Source organism: Leptodactylus fuscus, chromosome 6, assembly GCF_031893055.1.
Source record: "Leptodactylus fuscus isolate aLepFus1 chromosome 6, aLepFus1.hap2, whole genome shotgun sequence".
In the NCBI taxonomy this organism is placed as follows: domain Eukaryota; kingdom Metazoa; phylum Chordata; class Amphibia; order Anura; family Leptodactylidae; genus Leptodactylus; species Leptodactylus fuscus.
The window spans coordinates 22,513,113-22,530,542 of record NC_134270.1 but is presented as its reverse complement, the minus strand read 5'-3'; the positions used below and the strand labels follow the sequence as shown (position 1 = coordinate 22,530,542).

General features: G+C 48.2%; 1 protein-coding gene across 1 annotated transcript; it reads left to right on the top strand.

Moving 5' to 3' along the window:
• The first annotated feature begins 5,535 nt into the window (after positions 1–5,535).
• Positions 5,536–12,949, top strand: KPNA2 (karyopherin subunit alpha 2). The gene is made up of 10 exons (XM_075278419.1): positions 5,536–5,627; positions 5,704–5,844; positions 10,179–10,267; positions 10,780–11,048; positions 11,217–11,311; positions 11,420–11,683; positions 11,786–12,019; positions 12,222–12,404; positions 12,485–12,634; positions 12,737–12,949. Exons 1-10 carry the CDS (start codon positions 5,562–5,564, stop codon positions 12,827–12,829), a joined length of 1,584 nt encoding a protein of 527 aa, XP_075134520.1. The 5' UTR covers positions 5,536–5,561; the 3' UTR covers positions 12,830–12,949.
• The last annotated feature ends 4,481 nt before the right edge of the window (positions 12,950–17,430 follow it).

Genomic DNA, 17,430 nt, shown 5'->3' with positions numbered 1-17,430 from the left:
AGGCCGTTGCCATGGCGCTATGATACTTCCGGCGAAACCGGAAATGCGCGCTTACAGCGGCCGGCGGGGAACAGGATACACAACAGTGTGGTTCCACCCGCCGGCAGTCCACGCGGCCACCAGAGGCGGCATGCGGAGTCCCCGGACTCTCACCAAAATGTCAGGTAAGTCACAAGGAGCAGGGGAAGCGGAGGAGAGGGGGGGCAGGGGGGATAGAGGGGGGTAGCCACACATGGCTAACAAGCACCTTCTCCCCGCAGGGCACAGAAGGTGACAAGAAGAAAACAACCGCTCAGGAGGTGAGTGATCCTGCTGAGCTTCTCAAAGAGGACACAAGTCCTCCCACCTGTCCTCTGTCCACACAGGACAGAAAAAAACACGCAGAGGGGAGGTTCTTGTGCCCTCTTATAGGGCCTGCCACGCATTTGATTGGCTAATTAAATATCCGCCTGTCCTACCAGCACACAGGGGCAGAAATACCCCCACATTGTGCCGCTGTTGAGGACGACAGGGAACCTGGCTTTATCAGAACCTGTGATAAGCTGCTGCAAGAGCAGTGTAATATAGTCTGTGAACATAAATTCATAATAGTCGTGAATCCATGTCATTTACCGTGATAAAGAGTAGCCTATGTGTTAATTGAGGTTACAAACTATCTATGTGCCAAATTTCATTCAAATCAGTTCTGCTGATCAAATTTGGCACATAGATAGAATGTAACCTCAATTAACACATAGGATACTTTTTATCCCAGTAAATGACATAACTTCATGACTGTTAAGAATTTATGTTCACATATTATATTACACTGCTCTTGCAGCAGCCTTAGCTCAGGTCCCAAGGCTGTTATCTCTGTGTGTAAACACACAGCTAACCCTCAGTGTACACACATTTGCATATTATCTGATCTGCTCCAGGCAGTGCAGACAAACTGACATGGGAAAACACCTTTAATCCAAATTAGCAGTTTGTCAATTTTAGACATACTGGGAAAAAGAGAATCTAATTTGTCGCAAATAACCAGAGCTGTGAAGGTAGCCAGAAGTCACAGACTTCTCAAGTGGAGCTGAGGTGGATTATTGCACCAATCATACACTCATTATATGGCGTCCCAGCGAGCTGCTGAGATGCCACAACAATCCCGGGCACAGCGCGAGGAACGAGTTCAGCGGCAGGACAGCTTAAGAGCTGCCAAAACGCCGGAGCAGGCAAACCATCGACGGCAGCAATTTGCTGAATATAGGTGGATCATCCACTCCAACAACCCGCAGACGAAGTTGCGGGCAGAGGCTAGTAATATAGTATAATATAATATATGGGGGCGCTGTATAATAAAATACAATATAATATAATATTTCAGGCTTCAAACATAAAGATATAACATTTTAATTTTGGGGGAAGAATCAGCAACAAGTGGGACACAATTGTGAAGTGGAACAAAATTTATTGGACATTTTAAACTTTTTTAACAAATAAACTGAAAAGTGGAGCGTGCAAAATTATTCGGCCCCTTTACTTTCAGTGCAGGAAATTCACTCTGTTCAGTTCAGTTCAGATCTCTGAATGATCCAATGTCGTCCTAAATGACTGATGATGATAAATAGAATCCACCTGTGTAACAAGTCTCCGTATAAATGCACATGCTCTGTGATAGGCTCAGGGTTGTGTATAAAGCGCAGAGAGCATCATGAAGACCAAGGAACACACCAGGCAGGTCCAAGATACTGTTGTGGAGAAGTTTAAAGCCGGATTTGGATACAAAAAGATTTCCCAAGCTTCCCAAGGAGCCCTGTGCAAGCAATCCTATTGAAATGGAGGAGTATCAGACCACTGCAAATCTACCAAGACCCGGCCGTCCCTCTAAACTTTCATCTCAAACAAGGAGAAGACTGATCAGAGATGCAGCCAAGAGGCCCAGGATCACTCTGGATGAACTGCAGAGATCTACAGCTGAGGTACAGGGAGAGTCTGTCCATAGGACACAATGAGTCGTACACTGCACAAATCTGGCCTTATGAAAGAGTGGCAAGAAGAAAGCCATTTCTCAAAGATATCCATAAAAAGTCTTGTTTAAAGTTTGCTACAAGCCACCTGGGAGACACCAAACATGTGGAAGAAGGTGCTCTGCTCAGATGAAACCAAAATCCAACTTTCTGGCCACAACGCAAGATGATATGTTTGGCGTAAAAGTAACACAGCTCATCACCCTGAACACACCCTGATCCCCACTGTCAGACATGGTGGCGGCAGCATCATGGTTTGGGCTTTTCTTCAGCAGGGACAGGGAAATGGTTAAAATTGATGGGAAGATGGATGGAGCCACATACAGGACCATTCTGGAAGAAAACCTGTTGGGAGTCTGCACAAGACCTGAGACTGGGACGCAGATTTATCTTCCAACAAGACAATGATCCAAAACATAAAGCAAAATCTACAATGGAATGGTTCACAAATAAACGTCTCCAGGTGTTAGAATGGCCAAGTCACAGTCCAGACCTGAATCCCATCGAGAATCTGTGGAAGGAGCTGAAAACTGCTGCTCACAAACGTCTCCATCCAACCTCACTGAGCTCCAGCTGTTCTGCAAGGAAGAACGGGCAAGAACTTCAGTCTCTCGATGTGCAAAACTGCTAGAGACAAACCCCAAGTGACGTCCAGCTGTAATCGCAGCAAAAGGTGGTGCTACAAAGTATTAAGTATTAAGTTTTTTTCTTCGCTAAAAAGTATAAAATATCCAATAAATTTTGTTCCACTTCACAATTGTTGATTCTTCCCCTAAATAATTAAAAGTTGATATCTTTATGTTTCAAGCCTGAAATGTGGTAAAAGGTTGAAAAAATTCAAGAGGGCCGAATACTTTCACAGGGCACTGTATATTGGGGGCGCTTTTTCAACTGAATTACTAAAAAAATAATAACTTTTTGGTGATATTCTAATTGATTGAGATGCACAGGTATAAGTACGTGAGAGGAGCCCCGATAACTAAAGCTTTTGGGGTTGCTGGCAGTGCTGTGGGCAGTGCCTGATAGATTGGCGCCCCTCCTGGCAGGAGCAGAGACCTGTTGACCGACCATAATTTTCTGATGCACCCCGATACTGCCAGGCTGGGGGTCTTAGAGCCGCATTGTATGGCCACCTCAGCGAGTACTTGTTCCACATGTAAAGCTGGGCAGGACAGACAACACCAAGGCAGATGCCCTGAGCTGTAGAGGCCACAGATGAGGACCATGAGGAGGAGATTCCAAACATTACAGGTGCAGCAACAAGCCCTAGTACAGGAAGCAGAGCCCCCATGGTCGGTCTTCTTGGAATTCTGGACTGATGAGGGGTGGTGGGTACAGAAATCCCAGGTTACATAGATGATGTAATGGATAATTCATTGCCGGGTGTCGTGTTAGGAGAAGGTATTGGCAGCAGTAATAACATCTGGTCATGCAGAATTGGGTCCACTGGATGCGGCTAGCAATGGAACTGGAGCCTACAGGACAAGTGGTGTTGCCCACCTGACAGATCATAAAAGGGGTTTTCTGTCCCCAAATGGATTTTCATGCTGGTGACCTGTCCACAGGATCTAATGGATCTAATCTGTGGGGTTTGATCAGCTGTTCTGGCAGTCTCGGGGGACTGGAGGTTACAGCAGTAGATGGGGAGCAGTGAAGTAATAGGAGGGGCGCTGCAGCCCTGTCCACTATGTAGCCCTGGTTTTGGGGAATTGCAGCACTGCTTGTACAACCACCATATGCTCCTTGTCCACTGCTGTAACTTCTGCTGCCTGGACAACCCATTCACCCCAGTGGAGGGAGAGGTCACAGATCACCCCACAGGGAGGCGCCAGTCGTACCGGTGAGAGTGGAGGAAATGCAGCTCAGCAATTGGTGCACAAACAGTGAGGAAGATGGCAGAGGAACTTTGCATAAAGCCAACTGAGACCGACTAGCTGCCATAGCAGACTGTGATACAGGAACAGACAATCTGATTGTATGACAATCAGACTACGATACAGGAGCAGACAATCTGATTGTACGATAATAAGACTATGTTACTGGAGCAGACAATCCGATTGTATGACAATTAGACTACGATACAGGAGTATACATTGTGATTGTATGATGATCAGATTATAAAACAGGAGCATACAATCTGATTGTATGACAATTAGACTACGATACAAGAGTATACACTCAAGATTGTATGATGATCAGACTATGATACAGGAGCAGACAATGTGATTGTATGATGATCAGACTACGAAACTGGAGCAGACAATGTGATTGTATAATGATCCGATTATGATGCAGGAGCAGACAATGTGATTATATGATGATCAGACTATGATGCAGGAGCAGACAATATGATTGTATGATTATCGGTCTCAGATACAATCTGGTTTGCGTATTGGGTATATACACATATATATGTCCCCCTTTGGACGAGGGGGCTGTCACTGGCCACAATGACTGACAGTTAGAGGGTCGTGAACCGCAGTTACAGCCGGGACCTTCGGGGTTAATCTCGCGGGACTGCTGCCGGCTTCTTTCGAACAGACCAATCAGAGCGCTGCTTTTCCACAAACTGACCAATCAGCGCTCAGCTCCCCCGGACATTTAAACTGCGACTGCCGGGACCACGTTACATTCCTGACTGAGGAAGCGAGGTGAGCACATGGTGGAGGCCGGGGCTCTGCGCTGCCTCCGGGGCCCGGGCCGGTCACTTACTGCTATGTGGGGGCCATCTAGTCAAGCACTGGGGCTCCGTATAACCTGCAGGGACTGTATGGGCGCAGTTGCTGAGACTTGTAGTTCTTCCGCGACTGTTAACGCTAATGGCTGTCTCGGAGCATTAACCCTTAAGCTCCCTAGACTGTTACAACTGCTTTTCTGGGTGGCCGTAGCCGCTGTATTATAGACATTGGGGGTGAGGGGTCTCGGGGTGCAGTGTAACGGCAGGAGTTGGGGTCTGGGGGCTTTCTTGTGTCTGTTGAGCTGCTTTTTGTGATGGCTTGTTGGGATGTCAGACTTGTGTCATAACCCCCCCCCCTTTCCTCCGTCTTGTGATTTGGGAGAGGGGATGTTTGTGCTTCAGGATACTGTAGAAGGGCCCACCTGTACTATAATGGGGGTCCTCAGATTACCTTGAAAAGACTAGGGGGAGGGGGCTATACTGAGCCCTGTGGTGTCTCTAGTCTGTATTACAGGGGTAAATAAGTTGGGGGTCCCTCCATATGTTGCTCTTAACTTGTGTGATGGGCAGGGGAGGGGTCTCTGGCTATCTCCACCCCACCAACATGACAGAGGTGGGGGAGGGGTGGGCTGCTTCATACACTGTGTGTAGCTTCTACTCTGCTACACATCCTCCTTGTAATCTCTACTTTTGGACATTACATAGTAACCTAGTCCTGCTCCACATCTGGGTGTTTGTTACACTGTAGCTGTTGGTTCCTTTTGCTTTCTATTATCAGTGTCTGCCAGTGAGCAGAGATGGCAATGTATAGTAGACTTGGCTTGTGCTGACCAGTTATCTCTCCTGACAGGTTCACTCTTTGCTAACTTCACACTTTGAACATGTCTAACAACGAGAATGCTGCTGCTCGCCTCAACCGCTTCAAGAACAAGGGCAAGGACACCACGGTAAGGAGGTGCCACCATGGGGTGGGGGAGACGGTGGAGATCACTGTGCCATGTCTAACTTTTCTTCCCTTTCCAGGAGATGAGGAGAAGGAGGGTGGAGGTGAATGTAGAGCTCCGCAAAGCTAAGAAGGATGACCAGCTCCTAAAGAGAAGGAATGTCAGCTCCTTCCCGGATGAGCCCACATCCCCACTGCAGGAGAAGAGCCAGAATGGCCAGGTAAGGTCCTTAGCTGGGGGTAACATGAATAGGGGTCTTGTCAGGGAAGGTATAACGTCTTCCATCAGGATATACATGTATACTGACTATGGTGGCATTCTTGGTGAGCACACACCCTCCCCCCTGCACTGATAGTGTACCAAAATTAAAGGGGTTGTTCAGGCAAAATGGACAAACCTTTAATGTTCTCAGCTGGGACCAGTGAGAACAACAAAATCACCTGTCCTCATTGCTCTGGTGGTTTCCTGGGAGATGGCACTAGGGCGCAAAACCCAGTTTCTTCTGATGTGTTCCCTCCCCAGCTGATTGAAACATTAAAAGATGTTGTCCATTTTTGCATGGGCAACCCCTTTAAAGAGGCTCTTTAATGTCCTCGGGCACATGCAGTCTTATATAGTGCGCTGAATTCTAGCAGTGTCTGCTATCCTGTTATATGCCCCAGGGAAAGATATTTATTCATTTAGATAGTTCTTCACTGTCAGAAGGGCGTTCCTGACAGTCTGTCCCTTGCACTCAGAGGTGGTGTTCTTTACCTACTCCCCCTTCCCCCATGAAACTTGAGTGGTCAGGAACACCCCTCCTCCTCACAGCACTCACCCATAGACTAGTACTGGGGGAAGTTCCTCATGGCTGGATGGTAAGGAACACCCCCTCTGACAGTACAGGGCTATGAACACTGTCAAGAGGGGTGTTCCTAGCTAGACTGTGAGGAACGCCCTTCTGACAGTGAAGAGCGATCAGTAAATGCAGTAATGCAGAAAGCTGGGGCACATAGTGGAGGAAGCTTACAGTGTGCTGAATTCAGCACACTGTCTGCTTTCTAGTGGTATATAACACTGTATGTACCTGAGGACATGAAAAGTCCTCTTTAGGCTGGGGCTCCACAGACCGGAAACGCTGTGATTTGCCTGCAGCGGAGACGCTGCGGGGAAAAAATCGTGGCGTTGTGCAGGCAGAGTGGATGGGATTCATGCAAATCCCATCCCCACTTTGCGGAAAAGATCGCAGCGCGGATACGCTGAGACTTGCAAAGCTGCAGCATGTCAATTATATCTACGGAGACGCCGACTGCTTTTCTGTAGATATAATGTGAGAAAATCCGCAGAGGAAAACTTTCTCTTAAAAGCGCTGCGAAAAGAACCGCAATGCGATCTTATACATGAGTCCCCCTTTGACAACAATAACAAAGGATTAAGTCCCGCCCTTCCTATTTCCGGTCGAAGATCTCTTTCCGGTTTTGAGAGTTTGCCATGTCTAGCAGGGGTATAGGCATACTGTTTCGTGGTTACGACGAGCCTGCTGCAGAACCTCATTTGCTAAATGCTATACAGTATATATATTTATTTGCCGAATGCTATATATATGTATAGCATTCGGCAAATGAACACTGATTCTGCAGCAGGCACGTCCTTGCCACGGGCAGGCAAGAGTTTTTCTCATTGGAATGAATAGTCCGATGTTAGACTCCGCCTCCTCAGACGAGCCTCTGGCAGAACCAGCGTTGATTGGCCAAATCACTGGCAACTGGCCAATCAACGCTGGTCTATTCATTTCAATGAGAAAAAGTCAACTGGTAACAGCATACTTACCTGCTCGTAGCAAGGACGAGCCTGCTACACAATCAGCCTTCATTTGCCGAATGCTATACACTGTATAGCATTCAGAAAATGAGGTTCTGCAGCAGGCTCGTCGTAACCCGAGGACCATACCCTGAAGTACATACCCAGCCCTGGTTAATTCACTAAGGAACAGGAAGTCTTCTTGCCGCCCTTCCATTGCGCATGTGCCAACCGGAAGTTCGCAGGGGGACTCATGTATATACGGTTCTTCCTGCAGCGCTTTAGTGCTTGCGGATACGGCCTGTGTGGCCTTAGCCTTAAAGAGGACCTTTCACCACTTTTGGGCACAGGCAGTTCTATATACTGCTGGAAAGCTGACAGTGCGCTGAATTCAGCGCACTGTCGGCTTTCCCGATCTGTGCCCGGTGTGAAGAGCTTACGGTGCCGGTACCGTAGTGCTCTATGGTCAGAAGGGTGTTTCTGACCATTAGCCAGGGACGCCCTTCTGCCTCGCGGTGCCAATCACGCTGTGCTGTGGAGCGGGGAGGAACGCCCCCTCCCTCTGCTCACACAGCTCGTCCATAGACGAGTATTATCAGGAGCGGGAGGGGGGAGTTCCTCCCCGCTCCACAGCACAGCGTGATTGGCGCCGCGAGGCAGAAGGGGGCGTCCCTGGCTAATGGTCAGAAACGCCCTTCTGACCATAGAGCACTACGGTACCGGCACCGTAAGCTCTTCACACCGGGCACAGATCGGGAAAGCCGACAGTGCGCTGAATTCAGCGCACTGTCAGCTTTCCAGCAGTATATAGAACTGCCTGTGCCCAAAAGTGGTGAAAGGTCCTCTTTAAGCAGTTTTATATACCACTAGAAAGCAGACAGTGCGGTGAATTCAGTACACTGTCAGCTTTCTCCATTATGTGCCCTGGGAAAGATTGGTGCACTTACTGATCGCTCTTCACTGTCAGAAGGGCGTTCCTCAGTCTAGCTAGGAACACCCCTTTTGACAGTGATCATGGCCTTGTACTGTCAGAGGGGGTGTTCCTTACCACCCAGCCATGAGGAACATACCCCAGTGCTATAGAAATTTTTTGTTTTGTTTCAGAGCATGCACAAACACACAACTGACACATATACATTAGCCAGACAGTGTTAAAAAAAACAAACAAACCTGAAGCTTGCTGTCACTTTGGACAGACACAAAGTTCTGTATCTGGATTTTTGTGTGCATGAAAGTTGGCTGTTGGAGGGAGGAACTGAGTGCTGGGAGCAGCTCTGAGCTGTGTATGTCTCTGCCACAGACAAGTAATGGAGCTCCTCAGATAGGGGAGGTGAGAGCTCTGGGATTTCTGAGCTCTCTCCTGCTCTTCCACTTATCAGTCGGTTTAATTGAACTTGGCTGATGAGGGCTGAGATGAGGAGGAAGTGAAGAGCACACAGCCTGCAAGGTGGTGAACAAGCATGATGGGAAAACCCCTTTAAGGCTGTTCCAACATGTTAGGGAGAAAAAATTGTTTAAAAATGGGATCCCTTTAACGTTCTGATGACAAGCAGATGTGACAAACTGGACATCATTCATCTAAGATTATTAGAATAACTATTTTAACGTACCAATATGACCAACAAAGTAAGGGAATAGATGAGTGGTCTATTACTTTGGATGTTTTTATTCATCCCATAAAAGATATATTCTAGAAAACTAAATTCACAAACCCAGGTGAATCCCAAAATCCCAGAGGAAAAAATTTAAACTGAAGTTTGGATCCGTGGATAGCTGCTACCCCACACGTGATCCTTACTACCTACAGTAAAGACCATCCTCCCAAGAAACGCTCTAGAAGGTAAAGGATCGCGTTTGGGGTAGCAATTATCCACAGATCCAAACTTCAGTTTAAATTTCCCCCCCCCTCTTATATTTTGGCTTTCACCTTAGTTTGACTCTTTTCTAGAATATATCTTTTAATGGTATTAATAAAGATTTGGTTTTAAAACATCCAAAGTAATAGACCACTCATCTAAACTGGACATCATTCCTTTAAAGGGATTCTACCGTTAAAACCTTTCTCTCATTGACACAATGGCATAGCCTTAAGTCTATTCTCCTACCTTTAGATGCCTTGTCTGCGCTGTCATTCGGTTAAAATCCTGGTTTTTGCTGGTATGCAAATGAGTTCTCTCGCAGCACTGGGGGTGTCCCTAATGCTGCAAGAGAACTCTCCAGCGCTGCCTCCATCTTCCTCAGGAACAGGGTCTTCATGTGTGTTCTTCTGGGGGTTGGCTTCAAACTTCTAGGGCAAAGCTGACTGTGCATGCCTGCTGGCCACAAGAAAATGGCCGCTTACACAATATTGTAAGCAGCCATTTTCTTGTGGCCAGCGAGCATGCACAGTCGGCTTTGCCCGAGGCCTAGAAGTTTGAAGCCAACCCCCGGAAGAAGACGCATGAAGACCCCGTTCCTGAAGATGGAGGTGGTGCTGGAGAGTTCTCTGGCGGTGTTGGGGGCTGCTCCAGTGCTGCAAGAGAACTTCCTTGCTTACCGGCAAAAAAACCTGGATTTTAACTTAACGGTGGGGCTGACATCTAAAGGTAGGAGGAAAATAGCCTTTCTTAAGGCTATTCCGTCATGTCAACGAGAAGGTTTTTGATGGTAGGATCCCTTTAATAAGCAATGCTAGAATTGTCACTATCCTGATAATATGGGAGTCTGACACTTTTCATGCCCATTTGTATCTCATGTAGCCGGTGTACTTGGCTTCACATATGGCTTTTCTTTCAGACCTCTACTCAGTGGAGTGTGGAGGAGATTGTCCGTGGAGTGTCCAGCCAGAACATAGAGCTTCAGCTGCAGGCTACACAAGCTGCAAGGTGAGGGAGACCTGACATTATGGTGGTATGTGCTATTATACTGAGGGTGGTGGGCTCACAAGGTAACTGAAAAGAGTGATGCACCCCTATCACTGATACCTGTATGGCCCTTGTCCCCCTCTCCTGCCTGTGCTGGGGCTCATCTGGCCAGAAGTGGAGATGCTGACATAATTGTTCTGACAAGCCGTGGCACAGAGGGAAAGGGGACCTGGACCACCGGGAGTATTGAGGATAGGAGTATGTAAACTTTATCTTGCCTGGCCACTACTGAGTCTTCTGTAACTCTGACAACCCCTTTAATTATGGTTCCTAAAGATGAAAGGGGGGGGGGGGGGGCCCACTAGTCACCTAGTCTTCCTTGCACCCCCAGCCTATTGCAGTCATGGCTCCCCACTAATGAACCAGTCCTGCATCTTCAAGGTGTTCTTGTGGTGTTCCTAAGGCTAGACCCTCCCCAGGGTGTACACTTTGGCTGGACGTGTCTTATAGGTTTTTCCTTTTGCTGTCTGCAGGAAGCTTCTATCCAGAGAACGGGAGCCTCCCATTGATCGCATCATCCAGGCTGGCCTCATTCCCAAACTGGTGGCCTTCTTGGGCTATACGGACTGCAGCCCCATTCAGTTTGAGGCTTCATGGGCTTTGACAAACATTGCGTCTGGTAATTCCGAGCAGACCAAAGCTGTAGTCGATGGTGGGGCAGTCCCGGCCTTCATCGCTCTGCTGGCCTCTCCTCACTCTCACATCAGTGAGCAGGCTGTGTGGGCCCTGGGAAACATTGCAGGTGAGGTTTACATTGCAGAGGGAATTCTGCCATGGTCTGTTCTGGCGCTCCTGGTATTCACTGAGACGGTCTATAAAGTCTCTGCAGGAGAAAGCCAAACTGTGGAAGGTCCTGTATAGGACTTGTTAATGGCACCATAAAACTTCTAACCCTCCCTTCTTCTTGCAGGTGATGGGTCTGCCTACCGAGACCTGGTTATTAAACATGGCGCTATAGCACCTCTCTTGGCACTGCTTGCTATTCCTGACCTCTATACACTGCAGGTAAGCTTGGAGCTCTTCATAGGACTGCAGCAGATTTGAGGCCTCTTCCTGTTTGACCACTTATTTATATATAATTTTTTTTTTTATTCCCCCCCCCCCCCCCCCCAGAATGGTTATTTACGTAACCTCACCTGGACCCTCTCCAACCTGTGCCGCAACAAGAACCCTGCTCCTCCCATGGAAGCTGTGCAGCAGATCCTCCCCACCCTGGTCCGGCTCCTGCACCATAATGACCGGGAGGTCCTTGCAGACACCTGCTGGGCCATCTCCTACCTTACTGATGGTGCCAATGATCGTATTGACGTGGTGGTGCAGATGGGGCTGGTCCCCAGGGTTGTTCAGCTGCTGGGGTGCAAAGAGCTGACTATAGTGGTGAGTTGTCTAACATAACACTATATTAAGAAGGTGGGATGTAGTGGCATCCATCAACTATCCAGTCTAGAGTTGTAGTTACACAACTGTTTTCTTCCACAGACCCCTTGTCTTAGGACAATAGGGAACATTGTGACAGGCACAGATGAGCAGACACAGGCAGTCCTCGATTCTGGAGCCCTGGCAGTTTTCTCTGAGCTTCTCACCCACCACAAGAACAACATCCAGAAGGAAGCCGCATGGACCCTGTCCAACATTACTGCTGGGCGGCAGGACCAGATCCAGGAGGTGGTCAAACATGGCCTTGTTCCTTTCATCATAGACATCCTCAGGAAGGTGAGTCCCTCACACCAGTGAATACATCTGAACTAACTCATACTGTTATGTCACTTTCTACATCCTGCCTGGTGGTTTGACTCCATGTTCTCCTGGCTGGCACCACTAGGAAGGGGTAAAGTGCACAATGTGGACTAGTCCTCCTGTACCTGAGCGGTCAGTGGCTTTGCATTAGCATTCACACCTCATTCTCTTGCTGTAGGGTGACTACAAGACTCAGAAGGAAGCTGTGTGGGCAATCACCAACTATACCAGTGGTGGCACCATAGAGCAGATCATCTACCTGGTGCAGAGTGGCGTGATCGAGCCCTTGTGTAACCTGCTTTCTGCCAAAGACAGTAAGATCGTGCTGGTCATCCTGGATGCCTTTAGCAATATCTTCACGGTAAGTAATGCCCCTCGTCAGGTCACTACTAGTCATGTCACCTATAGTGGCTGCTTATAATCCCCATCTGTATCCTGCAGGCTGCTGAGAAGCTGGGGGAGACTGAGAAGCTCTGCTTAATGGTGGAGGAGTGCGGTGGCCTAGACCGTATTGAGGCCCTACAGTCCCATGAGAATGAGCAGGTTTACAAGGCGTCTGCCACACTCATTGAGAAATACTTTGCAGCAGAGGTGAGTGCGGGGGGAGTGTTTCTTAGATTGTGGGGCAATTCCCACAGTCCACTGCTCCATCAGATGTCTATAGGGGTTAATATGAACTCTGTTCCCTTGCAGGAAGATGAGGAGACATCTGTGGCCCCTGAAGCCACTGCTGAAAGCTACAACTTCCAGGTCCCCAGCGGCACGCACACCACCTTCAACTTCTGAGCACTTTGACTGTCTTGTCTTTTCTATGTTGTGATTCTGCACTTTTCTCTATTACCCCCCCCCCCCCTCATTCCTGTGACTCTGTACATACTGTGAATCTCTACGTCTATGTAAATAGTTTTTTTTTTTTTTCTTCTCCTGCCTCTATTTGTATCTTTTTCCTGCAGACTTCTCCCTCACACTACGTCTGCAGCTGGTTATGCAGCAACCTCTCTAGGTTCTCTAGATGTTTTACAGACATTTCCACCTCTGCTGCCCTTGTAACTGTGAAATTGGGCAGTATTGAGGGTAGCTAGCTCATTAACCCTTAAGTTTCTCCCCTCCTGGGAGAAATGGTGGCTAATGAGTGGTCCTACTGACTGGGACCCCTGACCCTAGGGATGGTTCTCTGGGGTCACAAAGTTTACAATGTAACTGCAAATGGTCAGAAAGTAAACATTAATAAAACATTTTGTAATTAAGATTGTCATGTGGTATCTGGAGGGTGGGAGAGCATGATGGGTAATAGATCACCAGCAGAACAGTGAAGTGCAGCTCTGGAGTATAATATAGGCTATAACTGTACAGGATAAGTAATGTATGTACACAGTGACTGTACCAGCAGAATAGTGAGCGCAGCTCTGGAGTATAATACAGGATAAGTAATGTAATGTATGTGCACAGTGACTGTACCAGCAGAATAGTGAGCGCAGCTCTGGAGTATAATACGTTATGTCCTGTATGTTCAGGTGCTGTACATGGGACAGTTTAGTTTGTATGATATCCGGTCTCCTGCTGCTTCCACATCCTTAGACTTTTGTGGCTTTAGATTGGTTTCCTCTAATGCACGCACATTCCCAGTTTCTGCTGCAGGAGTTTCCATGGACTTGGAAGTGAAATTGCCTTGTCCTGAACCACAATCTCTTGAATAGATAAAGCTGCATCATGTGAGTGGTGTAATGAGCTGCTATACACCGGACAACCACCTCTCCAGACTACACTCCTATGCACGTGCCAATTCACCCTAGATATTGGAGGAAGCTGCGGCTAAGCCCCCCTCACACTCCTAGTAACCGCTTGTCTCCCTGAAAGTATCTGGCACAGTCTCCCCAATAATCTGACCAGCTTTAGGCCTATACTTGTCAGAGCCTGGAAATGCTGAACTCCTGTCTTGAGTCCTGGTCACAGAGCTGACTGTCCCATCTGTATACATTCTAGAAAACATGTCACTTGATGCTCCTGGATCCCCCTCAACCTGCTGCTTAGACAAGTGAGCAACTCCCTCAGGGCACTGCTGGTGACTACTAGGTCTGTACCCCTGACTCTAGGATAGGCAACCTCTGGTCCGACCGCTGCTGTAGAACTACAACTCAGTATATAGCTACCCACAAGTGACTATGAGAATTGCATCACAGCAGCTGGAATGCCAGAGTTGTCCCTCAGATGGATGCAGTTAAGAATCTTGGGTCTGCTCATGTGTTTACACCAGAGGATTGTCTACACTGAAGCAAACCCTCAGCTGTGGAGTGTTCACAATGTGCTGTCAGGCTGTAAACAGTGATGGCACCAAGCAGAGGTCTTGGGGGTGCAATGTGGGAATGTGGCCAGTAGAGGGCACTCCATGTATGTGATTGGATTATGTAATGACCTGTGTCTGTCTCATAAAGGTGAATGAGGCCACCGCTTGTGATCCAGGTTACATGCCATAGGTGTGTAAGCTTAGACCTCGTGGTCTTCCTACCCTATGTGGTCAATGTCACCATTGGTGGCTTATCTGTATAAGAGTCACTGATCGACATCACTTTTCCAGGAAAGCGGCCTGATGTGACTGCAGAGATTGCGACATTATTGGGGTTTGCGCTGGCAACAGACAGGAATGCCTGGAAGTGAAAATAGGATTATAGGGCGGCTGCCCGAGACTGGTGAGGATTGTGCAATCGTCCTGACAGCTGCTCACAAGCGCTGGGTGACTCTGCTCATCCCCCCGGGTATAAGTGTGTAGTTATGTATGTATATATAACATCACAGCTCTACTCATCACCACCCCCCGGGTATAAGTATGTATATATGTGTGTGACATCACAGCTCTGCTCATCCCCCCCGGTATAAGTGTGCATATATGTGTGACATCACAGCTCTGCTCATCGCCACCCCCGGGTATAAGTATATATGTGTGTGACATCACAGCTCTGCTCATCCCCCCCAGTATAAGTGTGCATATATGTGTGACATCACAGCTCTGCTCATCGCCACCCCCGGGTATAAGTATATATGTAAAGTGTGTCTGTGACATCATAGCTCTGCTCACACTGAGCTTTATAGATACAATGCCAGACAGTGAAGACTGACATGGAAGAATGGGGAACGCTGCACAAATTCATGACCTTTAGGAGCTGTGGAAAGATGGGTCACAATATAATGGTTGTAGGTGATGTACTGGCCTCAGACCCCACCCTTCTATTAAAAGTACACACACCACCTTATTATCAATATGCCCCGATGTCCTCTCCAGCATCCTGTAGACACAGTCAAATCAGTAATGCCCACCATTTTTTTTTTCCTGTACTCATGGATATCTCTTCTATACCTGTCTGTATTCTGTACCCCATTGTCTCCACACCAGGCGGTGACCCCAGACTCACTCATATTCCTGTAATTGGCATAAGCTCTGGTGTGCCCCAGATACACCTTTATTGTGCCCCTTACCATCATTCACTACTGTAGGACTGTACACCCCTATATTTATCTCTACACACATCCAGTGCTTTAACTCTTTCTAAATCAAACTTGTGTTTTCTGTACCCCTTAAGTACCCCAATACTCTGTTTACCCCCTGCACATACTGCAGCGAGTACCTCTTATTCTACTGCAAACACCTCCCTGTATCACGCACATGCACTAATGTTATCTGGAACACTCACCACTCCTTTTGTTCAACTCGCTGCTCCCCATACAACCCCCCGTGTCCCAAAAATCCCCAACGTCTCCTGTCCACCCTTCTATATATTCATACATATATTCCCCAATATTCCCATCTGCAGGCCTAAGACCCAATTCCTCCATGTCATACATCCACCTCCCTTAAGCTGAGTTCACACATGGTTTTTCTGGTACGGATTTTGACGTGGAAATCCGCCTCAGAATCCAGACCAAAAAACTCCTCCCATGACTGGATGTCTGTGCAGTACACCAGCATCTAGTCGCGACATTCCGCTCTGGATTAGGCCCAAATGAATACGCATAGTCGGGATGGCGTGTCGCGCCGCGGATTCCGTGGCCAGATGGGGCAGCTCGCTTCTTTTTTCAGCGGGTGGGAAAAAACCGCTAGCGGGGAAAAAAAAGTGAACGGCTCCCACTGAAGTCAACAGGAGGCATTTTTGGAGTTGGATTCGGCGTTAAAATCCAGACCAAAAAACTCTGAACTCCGCTTTACACTCCCTTCTCCCACTGTGTGACCTGCACTCCCCGAGCTCCCACGTATTTGGGCACATACATTCCACTCTTCCCCTTTCACATCTTTGCTGTGCCTGACAGTGTAGCCCACCCTCCCTATACACCTGTCTATACACCGCCATTGGTGTGACCCGCACTTTCCGCCTTCACATACACCTGTTTTGGAACTCCATACATCTCTGTATACAAATACAACAAAGCTTTATTGGCACAACCGAAAACACAATTGGTATTGCCTAAGCAAAGCATGGTTGTGGGTAGGCATGTAGTGGGTGGATTTGGGGTATGATGGTCTTTGGGGTCTCGTCGTTCTTATTTGGGACACATGGGTATGGGTGGGTGATTAGATGGGGTGATGAGGGGGTTTAATAGTCTTTGGGGTCTCATTGTCCTCTCATTTGGTGACAGCTGGACACGTATTGGGCAGCGATCTCCACAATGGCCTCTTCTTCTCCCAGTAGGATGTAGAGTTTCCTCTTCTCGTCTGCAGATATGAAGTCTGGGATGTGGGCAGAGAGTCTTTGGTAGTAGACGGCCCTCACAGCTGAGTATTTGGTGCAGTGTAGCAGGAAGTGGGTCTCGTCTTCTAGGGCCCCCTGGTCGCAGTGCTGGCACAGTCTGTTCTCCCGTGGCTTGTACGTCTGCCTGTGTCGCCCCGTCTCCATCTCCAGGTTGTGGGCGCTCAGTCTGTACCGGCTCAGGGTCTGTCTGTGTTTGGGGTGGCGTATTCTCTCCAGGTAGGTGGCCATGGTGTAGTCTCTTTGCAGTGACTGGTACACGGTGAGTTTCTTGGAGTTATTTATTTCGTTTCTCCATTCTTCAATGTACCGCTCTTTGCTTTCGTCTGTGGTCGCCTTTATTTGGGCCTTGGTCATTGCCTGTTGGTGGTTCTGATTTGGTGGTTGGCTGTTGTTTGGTTGGGGGTGTCGGGTTTGTTTCCAGTTCTGTGGCTTAGCCAGGATTGGTGGTGGTAGGAGTCGGGGTTGCTGCCTTGAATACTAGTGCCCTCTTCTGTATGGTGAGCCTACCTAGCTGCACCCGGCATGCCATGTTGGAGGTACTGGAGTGTATATACTCCATTCTGCTGTCTATGTATCCCTCTAGACCTATGTATGTGGCCCTTACTCCCCTGACCAGCAGTCACTCCTAGGCCCTGAGGGGTTGCCCTC